This window comes from Austrofundulus limnaeus, unplaced genomic scaffold (genome assembly GCF_001266775.1).
Source record: "Austrofundulus limnaeus strain Quisiro unplaced genomic scaffold, Austrofundulus_limnaeus-1.0 Scaffold54, whole genome shotgun sequence".
NCBI lineage: Eukaryota > Metazoa > Chordata > Actinopteri > Cyprinodontiformes > Rivulidae > Austrofundulus > Austrofundulus limnaeus.
This window is the reverse complement of record NW_013952456.1, coordinates 7,569-19,680: the sequence shown is the minus strand read 5'-3', so window position 1 is coordinate 19,680 and position 12,112 is coordinate 7,569. Positions and strand designations below refer to the sequence as shown.

At 37.8% G+C, this 12,112-nt stretch overlaps 1 protein-coding gene across 1 annotated transcript in view; it reads left to right on the top strand.

Annotated features, from left to right (window-relative positions):
• The window catches only part of LOC106517883 (zinc finger protein 236), a gene marked incomplete at its 3' end in the record, with an annotated part of 60,454 nt that overhangs the window by 44,694 nt on the left and 3,648 nt on the right, over positions 1-12,112 (top strand). The window contains 6 exon segments of the mRNA XM_014008922.1: positions 396-656; positions 772-1,004; positions 1,192-1,299; positions 5,641-5,783; positions 6,747-6,850; positions 7,971-8,122. Of these exon segments, the coding sequence (XP_013864376.1) occupies positions 396-656; positions 772-1,004; positions 1,192-1,299; positions 5,641-5,783; positions 6,747-6,850; positions 7,971-8,122 (1,001 nt within the window).

Sequence of the window (12,112 nt, the reverse complement as noted above, 5' to 3'; positions counted from 1 at the left end):
AAAAAAAAAAAAAAAAAAAGATGAATAATATACAGTTGTAGCTTTATGAAGGGCTTTTTTTATACGTTAGCTGGCTGTCTCTGTAACATAGGGCAACGGTGTGACTTCTGAAGTCACCACAACCATACCCTCCTGCAATTCCTTTAAAATACAAACATTTCAGTTAGGGGAAAATTTTCTATATACTTTGCTGAATTTTTGTGTAGGTTTATGCCTCCAAAATTGCACTTCCTTTGTGTGATGATTCAGAAGAAAAATAATAAACATTAGACTAACAATAGACCTTCACAGAGATTTTACTACTCTGGCCTAATAATGACGTGTTTTTATATTTGACATCCATAGTGAGGCTCTAGTGTTGTTTTGTTTAATGTTCATTTTGTTTTATGCTCCAGGTCACATACAGGAGAAAGGCCGTACAAATGTATTCAGTGCAGTCGTGGTTTTGCCTCATCAGGAGTCCTCAAAGCTCACATCCGGACCCACTCAGGCCTGAAGGCATACAAGTGTGTCATATGTAACACAACATTCACAACCAGTGGAAGCCTGCGGCGCCACATGACTACTCACAGTGACCTTCGCCCTTACATGTGCCCCTACTGTCAGAAGACTTTCAAGTCATCACCTAACTGTAGGAAGCACATGAAGACGCACAGGTTGGAGTTTTTACTAAATGTTTGTGCATGGACCACCCAGCTGTGGTCATGTTTAGTGCTGAATCCTGTTTTCTGCTGGGCTGAGTGGTAATCCTGCTGCTTCATGTCCAACCAGGTATGAATTGGCACAGCAGCTGCAACCACAGTCTGGTGAGGATCCCTTAGGAGCAGGTGCTGTGGCCCATGATATGCCAGTGGAAATGGAGGCAGAGTCCCTCCCACAGGCCTCTGCTGCCACATCAGAGCAGCAAGACATTCTGGAACTGGGCCAGGCAGAAGTTGTGAATGGAGACCAGCAAGTGACACTGGAGGCTCCTCTGACCAACCAGCCACTAGTTCCAGATGAAGGTAAGAGCAGCTACATTTGAGTTGTTAGTGATGTTAAGTCAAGGGTGCCATGTTTGTACCCCCATAATGTTTATTTTAATCTGTGAGGTTCTTCAGGTAATATCCAGCCTAACTACTGTTCTCCAACTTTTGAAAACCTTAAATTGCTCTAATTTACTTCACCTTTTTTATATCTTTTTCTCTGAAGTGACAGACTCATATGTGACAACACAACACTCTTTGCCTCAGAATATCAGCCAGTTTGAAACACCAGCACTTCCTCAGTCTGCATTTGACCAACAAGCGCTAACACAAGGTACAAACACAAGTCTGAATTTCCTTCATGATTCCTCTTTTGGTTTAATCTTTATCCTTCCACAAAGTTTTCAGGTTTTAGAAAGTAAATGAATAATTCTGAAGATGTGTACAATTTTGGGATGTGAATGTTCACAGAATCGTACTGCTTTATGGGATTGCCTCAGTAGAGCAGCTGTATACCAGTGCAGATTTTTGATCAGATCTGAATAAATTTTCAATTTGTCAGTCAGACAGACAGTGAATGAATTAAACATTCGGTGTGTTTGTATGAAAGTTTGTGTAGTTTTAGGGCTGTTTGTTAACTATTGTAGCTCATAGCACTGGTGCCACAGATGTTTCAGGTTCACTGAAAATAATTTACTTCCCACATTTTAATGCCTGTTTCTAATCTGGGCTCTAAAGAGTAAAGACTCCTGAAAGGGTGTGGATCTGTGTTGCGGCTGCAAGATGTGTTTGTGGGTGAGACACAGAGGAGAGGAGCAAGCTGAGCAGAGGGGTAATCAGCTATGTGTTGAGTCCAGCATGACTTGTGGACTAACAGCAGCTCCTTTTACCTGGATTTAGGGTATTTTGAATTCACAAATGACTCTGGTTACTTTTTTAAATGTTGAGGGCCAGCACAATTGCTGGTAGCTGCGCTGCTGATGAGCGCAGTTTTTTAGAGCATGAACGGACAACCCGGTCGCACGTGGGGCCTGTCTTGGTGATTCTTGCTACAATATATAAGAGTGATTACATAGATAAGGTAACCATGCTGTGGTTAAATAAAAGTAGTTTGCAAATCTGTCGCACCAGTGCTACGTAAAAAAATATTTATAGCACAGACAGTTGAACCCCACCCCATACCATGTGTTTGACCCCCACCGCCACCACCACCCCCTCCTTAACTGCCTTAGCTGCTATGCGAGTGGTTTTTTTTTAGATTATGTTTCTGTGTAAAACACAGAATCAGAGCTCTTTTTTAAACTCACCTTTCCTATTGTTTGTATTCCAAGCTGCAAAAGGTAGCGCACCCTAATGCGAAAGACATTGGATATTCGTTCCCCCATGTTTGTTATGTGTGTCTTTCTCCGAATGGATGTTCTCAACTGCAAGTTCCTAGTCTGTGTTTATCACTGACAATGGCAATAAAGCTGATTCTGATACTGAGTTTTTTTCATCCCACATGCGACATATACAGTTTACTGTACAGCCATGAGTTTTGATGGCAAAACTGTACAGCTTCTACTATAGATCCAGGTTAGGGGTTTCCAGGGGAAAAAATGTGTGGAAACCTCATGCACAGCACATACATATCTAATTATTAGCTTAATTGATAGCCTTTCTGATAGAACCATGTATATTAAAATATTTTGTAGCTGCCATCCCAATTTAAAAACAAATATCAAAGATGGGATATTTTTAGTATCACTTTGTCAAAGGAGAGTGGAGCAGGTATGTTTAGAAGAAAGCTTAGAATTAATTTGGGCAATTTACCTGTAACATCTGTGACATTATTCTCTTTTAGCTTCATTATTTCCTCCCACCTACATAACTCTTCAGTCAGTGTAGTGCTCTTAGGCATATGGTATTTTTTTGCTTCCACCATGCTGACTGGCTCTTAGTGTTGGTGTGTAATCAGAAAAGAAATGTTTTGACAGCCAATAAAATGAACATCAAACATCAGGGAGATCTATTTTATCCTCTATCTCAGGAGGTGCCACAACCTTTGTATTAGACTGTAACAGATGTGCAGTTTAATTGTTTTAGAAGAAAAGTCCATACAGCCTTGATTGTCATCAAAGTTCGAAGTGCAACACATTTCCTCTATCCAGATAAGAAGGCTCTTGAACTTAAACTTTTGCTTTAACCCCCAGTGATGGGCTGTCAGGACTGAAGCATGATTATGTACCATGATTGAAGTGTTACTGATCACAATGAACCCTGGGGGTTTCTTGTAGTAATCCACCATTATTTATTCACTTATCACAGAATCTCATTTAGTAAAATCATTAATCACTAAGTTCACAGCTGCACACTCAAAGGGTTGATATTCAGTCACATCATTTCAAAGTATAATTTGAATTGTTTAAAGCAGTAAAATGCTCGTGTGAGTGCTAATTTAACATTCACACTGGTGTTTTCCTGATGGAAATATTTTGTACATTTTATGCAATTTAAATGCCACTGCATACTTAGTGCCATTTTAGCCATTCATATATGAAAATGGTTAGTTCATCAGAAGTGTGCTGTGATCTTTCATTTTTGTAACTTTTGAACTTTTCAAAATATTTAACATTTATTTCCAAATATTTTCACTATAGAAATACAGTGAGATGTGTTTGACAGCCCCCCTCCCCTAAACACCTTAAACACCCTGAAAAAGCATACCCAAATTAAATTAGATGTTTTTTTTAACTATTTGGAGTAGTACAGCATAGTGCTGGATGGGATATCACTTCATACTGAAAAAACGGTTTTTATTTCCTGAATACTGATTTAAATAGCCTGAACATGTTCAGAGTGTTTCACGGGGGACACATTTCCCTGTAGCACCGCTCAATGCGTATTAGCAAGCTAATGTTACTGTTGGAGTAGCTTCTCAGTAACTGGCGATGGGTGGCAATTATGCTGCTTATATTGACTGACATTGAAAAAACTCTCCTTTTTCACCTTCACTGTATATAGCATACACCTCTTCAGCGATGTACAAAGATATATTTTATGTGCGATGTAAATGTATGGAGATGTTAACGTGCTTCTATTATTTCAGGAGAAGTGGTTTTGTACAGGGTTTGAGTTGACTGGTGCACAGAAGCTGAGTCAAAAAGAAAAGTAAAGTCATATAACATGATACCAGTATAATTGTTGAATGTACTGTAATATATTCGTCTTACCGCCCAGTACTAATGTACAGTAATAAAAAAACAAAGTAAATCATGCCCGGTGAACAAAATAAACCCAAAACAAGTAAACAAAATAATAATAATAAAAAAAAAACATCAGGTATCATCTTACATCTTATTTCCAGTATATACTACAAATTGTGTCATATTGATGTATATATGTTTTTATTCTTAAGTAATTTATATGAGATTTCCATGTCAGCTTATCATCAGTGACACCCAAAAGTTTTATTTCACTGAACCTACAATTTAAATTTCACCAATAATGAATGGAATGAGTAGTTTTCTTTCTGTTACCAAATGTATAATTTGCTTTGTCCAAATTCAGTGATAGCTTAGAAAGTTGAAACCAAGTCTGAACCTTCCTAAATTCTGTCTCTCTCACCTCCAACATTTGTTCAATATTTTCACCAGGAAAAAAAAGTGTTGTGTCATCATAAAATACATTTCAAAAACTTTGACATACTTACCAAATCATTCACATACAAAATAAAAAAGTTTTTGTCCAAGCATAGAACCCTGAGGAACTTCACATCTGAAATTACATAATTCGGATCTTACTTTATTTAACTAAACAAACTGTTTCCTATTATTCAAATAACTAGACACCCACTATAGTGCTAATCCTCTAATGCCTTATTTATTCAACTTTTCAATACAAATGTTTTGATCAGTCTTGTCCAAGGCATTCTTTAGATCAACCAAAAGCTAACACAGTAAAGTTTTTGATTGACAGCAGTTGGCATTGCTTCCATTATCTTCATGAGAGCCATTGACATTGAGTTATTTGTTTTAAACCCATATTGACTATTACCCAAAATATTTTATTTATTCATAAATTGATCTTACCTGGTTATATTTTCTCTCTAAAACTTTTGAAAACTGTGGCAACAAGGATATTGGTCTGCAATTATTGAACGGTTCTCACCATTTTTTAAAGAGGAATTACATTAGCTATTTTCATGTTTTCTGGAAATATACCTGTTGAAAATGATAAATTACATATATGTAAATGGCTCAATAGAAAACCTCATTATCCTTTACAAACATACCCATGTCCACCCAATATTTTGAGATTTTATTGGCAAAACATTTTTATACAAAAAACAACAACAACTTTTTAATCCAGCCACAGAGCAGGGTCTAGACAAGTGGACTCTCAGTGCCGGTCCCCAGCCCCAAGAAATGTGGAGGGTTTTAATCCAGATTACAATTTAAGTAAAAATCGGTCAATATACAATGTTATACAATAAAATATTTTTACAATACAATTTTGAAAAAAAAACTTTTTAACCCAGCAGTAGTACAGCACATTTCTGCTGTATAAACACCATTTCAAACACAGTCTTTGTTTTGAACTCTATGTATTTTTCTTTTATTTATGTTCAGCTTTCAGTCGGATGTTATCAGTGAGTGATGTTGTCAGCTTTCTATTGTCCATTTGTTCCCTCCAGGCTTCACCATGACTGAACCAAGCTACAATCAGACTCATTTTTCCACGGTTCAGCAGCTGCAGGATTCCAGCACTCTGGAGTCCCAGGCTCTTTCCTCCAGCTATCATCCCCCAAACTTACTGCACGTTCCCAGCACAGAAGTGGTCAGTTCTCTACCCAATACTCCTCAATACTTGGATTTTAAGACATGAAAAATGTACATAGTAACAATTCTGTTGCTTATTGTTTCACTGAGAATAAGACTGAATAAATAAATAAATCATAATTGAAGTAAGCGATAATGCAAAATTTCCATATGGATTAAATACAAATAGGTTGTTTTAACCTATAACTTAAGTGATAATACAGTGTGCATTTTTCCTTTACATTATGTTTAAATGCCACTGGCTGTCCCTGAGAAGATTAGATGATAAAGATTTCAGAACTAGTGATTTTTGAAAAGAATAGTTCAAAAACGTTGACATAACTTTTATGTTCCTGTGTCGGTTATGGATTATCTCTCACTCTGCTGCTGCCAGCACAGCTAAAATCAAACCCCACAATTTAAAGGCTGAGCAATCCTTGAAGAAATGTAGATCAGTCATTGCTTTTCATGCCAGTATTTTACCTAAGGTCATCTTATAATGAAAGAAAACAAAGTTGTAACCATTTTTCTCAAACTTTCAAAATCTGCACTAGCGTGTGCAAAATTACAAGATCTTTTAATTTTGTTACAGTAAAAATCTTGTGCAATCTTTTGAAGTGTGTATTTTTAATGATACTATTTTAGCTCAATATCTGTAAAATTATCTGAGGTATAACAGGTTTGTGTTTTCTTTTGTCATTTGGTTGTGGTGGCCATCTTTATTGGGGTTGACTCCAAAAATGTATCCGTTGTAACTTCTTAGTTTGACCTTCATGGAAATATCTTCTTGATTCCTGACACTGAATTTTCTCTGAATGATTTCTACTGCAGAGGAGCTACTGACTACTCACAAGCTCTTCATACAAATGTGGATAAACAAAATCTTGCAGTATACAATCTAAGTGCAGTAGTATGGTTCCTCTACAACAAATGTAATTTTGTTTGTAATAAATGAAATGTTGCTTTATTTTTGGTAATGTAGACAAATGGGCTACTTCAGCAGAGCAGTCAAAATGATCTCCAGCTGTCAACAGAAACTCCAAACTACCAGGAAGACAGTGAAGACAACACAAAGAGAACTTACAGGTTTGCATCATAGATTTTTTTATTGTGTTTAGATGAAGTAAGTAACACCACCTCTTCAATGTTTCATTTATAACCTTTGAAACAGCAATTTCAAACTATAGAGGCCATCTTTAATGGTCATGACAGTAACTGAAAAGTGGCTTCAGTTGGTTCATTTAGGGCTGATTGCTCTGCAGCTCTCAAGTTTTATTAGCCTTTGGGCTGAAGAGAAGGTGTTCAGTCTGACACCAGGCTCCAAGCCTTGATTCTCTAGGAATTTAAAAAAGACTAAAGTCCCAGTCTTTCTTTCATTATTATGTAACAAATTATTATTTTTTTTTACAAAAGTTACCAACTGCTGCTCCAAAGATGAGCATGAGACAATTTGAAATGTCAGCTTTTATTTTCCAGTATTTACATGTAGATGTGTTAAACAACTTTGGATATATCACGGTTTGTATTACACCACAGCATTTTTTTAGGTGAGAAAAAGTATTGGAACAAATAATCTTAAAGTAAGTAACATTTAATATGTGGTGGCAACCCTTCCTTGCAATGACTGCCTCAAGCCTGTGACCCATTGACACCAAACTGTTGCATTCTTCATTTGTGATGCTGTTCCAGGCTTTTACTGCAAATTCTTTCAGTTCTTGTTTGTTTCAGGGGGTTTCTCCCCTCAGTCTCCTCTTCAGGAGGTGAAATGCTCTGTTGGGTTAATGTCAGGTGATTGACTTGGCCAATCTAGAACTTTCCACTTTTTTTTCCCTGATGAAGTTCTTTGTTTTGTTGATGAGTCGTGCTCATGCTCATCTTTGGATCTTAAAAACCCAAATGACTTCAGTGTTCAACAAAACCAAAGGAATTTGATTTCCAAACCTTTTGGAGGCCACTGTATGTATTTCCTACCTAAAAGACAAAATAAGCGAAAAACAAAGTAAAATAAAGTATTTGTTTTCAAAAGGTTTAGACCATCCATACAAATTGTAGGTGTGGCATTTCAAATTTTTTCCCTCTTGAACCTGATTTCCAAAAATATTGTTTATGGAACCCTAAAATGCAATTTCTGTGTGAACCTAAAAAGAAAGCCATTTGTGCATGGATAAAGCTTTAGACTGTTAAATTTATTTTCCCTCTTCTTCAGGTGCAGCTGGTGCCCTAAAGGTTTCAAAAAGTCTAGCCATCTGAAGCAGCACATCCGATCCCACACAGGAGAGAAACCATACAGCTGTGATCTCTGCGGAAGGGGTTTTGTTTCAGCTGGAGTCCTCAAGTCTCACCTCAATACTCACACAGGTCAGAATGTTAAATATCTGTTAGGTAGGGGTGTACCGACTGCAGTTTACTGGGCGATTACTGATCTTTATAAAGTCTGATCTGCTGAATCAGATTTTTGTCCGCTACCGATTTTTTAACTGACACTGTCAGGTGTTTTAAGGTCACAATACACTTTCAGTCAGTGGCGGATGCTGGTCTTTCAACAAGAGGAAGCACAGTTTCGGCCTACAGCATAAAATGTGTGGGTTATAAATTCTAACCTCCGTTTCTTTTCAAGAAAATGATCTGTGACCCTCTCACAGATCCTTTTGTTTAGTTTATAGTATTTATTCATTTCATTTTTAAAAACAAAACATTACATACAACAAAAAAATACAAATAAAATAAAATGAAAGGCAGCAGCAGAAGAAAAGGATCTTGATATTTGCTCCTATTTACAAAAAAATATTAATTTCAAACAATAAACCAAATAATAAAACAAACCTAAAAAAATTCAACTCCTCAAACAGTGACTCATACAAATACAAATTAAACAATTTCATATTTCTTTAACAAATTTGCTTTGATTATTTTTTAAAGGAATTAATTGATCCACTGCTTTTATAATCATTTTCCAGATTATTCTATAGTGTTTTACAGCAGCCAGCTCACTTTGTYATACCAGGACAGCTGAAAATACCTGTTATTTCCCCACTGTGGGATCAATAAAAAGTTATTTTTTATCTTACTTTTCCCCACCTTTTGCACCAAATTAATCTGAGGAGTTGATCAGCCCTGTAAGTTTTTTTTTCTGTAAACAAGACCATAATGGCTTCACCAAAATCCAGTCCACAACATTCAAACTGTCTGCCATATGTGCAGCTTGCTACTGGCACGAGGCTAGTGTGAAGTGTGTCTGCCTGTGAGTGCTTTGTGAAGGTGGAGAGGCTCAGCAGCACCCGCTGGACAGAAGAAGTCAGAAAGGGCGATAGAAGTCTGTCTCCAAACACAAGCAGCTACAAAACAACCACCAGAAATAGAAGTTTGATTTGTCACTAGTCATTTTTAACAAAGAAAATGCTGCTAAAAGGATTAATAAAATCTCCGCTTCTACTCAGAACAGAAACGAAACTAAAAACTGCTCCCATACATGTTTAAACCAAAAAGATTGCTGATTCACTCATTTCACTGTCAGTCAAAAAGGGATTCAGCCTCTGACAGATCATCCAATCATCATGCTGACAATGAGCATCCGGGCCAGCCCACAGCCCCATAGACCCCCAGAGATGCTCAGTGTCCGACAGGTGGGACAAAGCCAGCATTTATCCAATGACTCGTCTCGTTTCACTGCATTCTTTGCATCGCTAATAAGCTCTGTAGATGCTCGGCGTCCGACTGTTGAAAGCACTGTGAAGCTGCGGGAATGAGTGAAATGAGGAAATGAGGAAAGCCGCGTCGTTACCTGTGATAAGAAGCTGATTCTGAACAAAAGTTGAGCACGTTGTAGCACATATTTAGTCAATGATATGTACACACAACAGTTATCTTTTTTTTACATTTTAAGGGAAGCTGAGCTTCCCTTGCAGTCTTAGAGAAATCGCCTATGCTTTCAATGTCCCAACCTTATTTTATTGAAAACCACTGAACTATACCCTTGAAACAATACAAGCTTGTTTTAGCTGGGCATTAGGTAGTGCTCACAGCACAGCAAAAGGAGACAGTGGCTGATTATCAGGTCTTTGTGGCGGTAGATGAGAAGCCGATCTTTCCCACCGATCTTTTCTAAGTATCGGCCGATCTCCCATAATTAAGGAAATCTGTGAAGATAAATAGGCTGACCGGTTTAGTGGTGCTCCCCTACTGTTAGATTTAAAAAAATGTTTTTTTCTAAAATTATTCCAACAATAAGCATTTAAAAAAACTAAGCACAAAAATAAGGAAATTTGTGTTTGGTAGATTATTTTTGTAAGGATGTTTCTTGACATCATATCTTATACCAGGGATAGTCAATTCTGGTCCTCGAGGTCCGCAGCCCTGCATGTTTTACTAGTTTCTCTGCTCCAACACACCTGATTTGAATGAATGAATGATTTTCAGGCTTCTGCAGAACTTGGAAGAGGTAATTCACTGACTGAATCAGGTGCATTAGAGAAGGGAAACAAGTCAAATGTGCAGGGCTGTGGACCTCGAGGACCAGGATTGACTATCCCTGTCTTATACCATCCAAAGGCCTGTAAACTTCCCTTATAAATAATGCCCCATTTGTTAGAAACATGCATTTGTGAGACGAGCAGTAGAGCTGAGTATTTGGGTTGCAAAGATAAAAAATTAACTAAACCTCTCTGATATTAGCAAACAGCTTATTTTGCTATTGCTAGTGACACTTGTTTTGAGCTTCTGCTACCCCCAGGTGCTGCCAATCAGGTGTCTGATACTGTAAGATTTATTGCCAAAAAACATTGTTACAATAGATAAATAATCTAGATTGATATGTGTCATATCACTATTTATATTTAGTCACTTTATTGTTGCTTAAATAAAAATAGTTAGATTAACAAAATATGTCTTTTTCATAAAAATCAAAGCTTATTTACTAATCTTAATTGCTGTTTGATGCTATAAGTTAAAAAAGAAGCATTGAAATTATTTAATATTGGCATTTGTAAATGCAGTAAATGGACTGAGCTTATACAGCACTTTATCAAGTCCCTGCGGACTCCCAAAGTGCTTTACACTACAGTCATGGTCAAAAGTTTTGAGAATGATTCAAATGTTAATTTTTACAAAGTCTACTGCTTCAGTTTTTATAATGGCAATTTGCATATACTCCAGAATGCTATAGTGATCAGCTTAACAGCAATTAATTGCAAAGTCAATATTTGCCTAGAAAATGAACTTCAAGGAGAGAAGTTCCATGGTTGCCAAAAAGGCTCCAGGGCGCCCAAGAAAGACCAGCAAGCACCAGGACTGTCTCTTAAAAGTGTTTCAGCTGCGGGATCGGGCTACCAGCAGTGCAGAGCTTGCTCAGGAATGGCAGCAGGCAGGTGTGAGTGCATCTGCATGCACTGAGGCGGAGACTCTTGGAGCAAGGCCTGGTCTCAAGGAGGGCACCAAAGAAGCCACTTCTCTCCAGGAAAAACATCAGGGACAGACTGAAATTCTGCAAAAGGTACAGGGAGTGGACTGCTGAGGACTGGGGTAAAGTCATTTTCTCTGATGAATCCCCTTTCCGATTGTTTGGGACATCTGGAAAACATCTTGTTTGGAGAAGACGAGGTGAGCGCTACCACCAGTCTTGTCTCATGCAAACTGTAAAGCATCCTGAAACCATTCATGTGTGGGGGGCTTCTCAGCCAAGGGAGTCGGCTCCCTCACAGTCTTACCTAAAAACACAGCCATGAATAAAGAATGGTACCAGAATGCCCTCCGAGAGCAACTTCTCCCAACCGTCCAAGAGCAGTTTGGTGATGAACAATGCCTTTTCCAGCATGATGGACACCTTGCCATAAAGCAAAGGTGATAACTAACTGGCTCAGGGAACAAAACAGAGATTTTGGGTCCATGGCCTGGAAACTCCCCATATCTGAATCCCATTGAAAACTTGTGATCAATCATCAAGAGACGGGTGGACAAACAAAAACCTAGGAATTCTGACAAAATGCAAGCATTGATTGTGCAAGAATGGACTGCTATCAGTCAGGATTTGGTCCAGAAGTTGATTGAGAGCATGCCAGGGAGAACTGCAGAGGTCCTGAAGAAGAGGGGTCAACACAGCAAATATTGACTTGCTGCATTAATTCATTCTAACTGTCGATAAAAGCTTTTGTTACTCATTATATGATTGCAACTGTATTTCTGTATGTGATGAAAACATCTGACATACACACATGAAAACCAGAGGGCAGCAGATCATGTGAAAATTGTAGGAATTACTCTATGAAGGTTAGAACCAGCCTAAAGTTCATAAAATAATCCAGCCAGATCTTGCAGAAGGAAATCAGAAACAATGAAATACCCCTCTGGTCATGA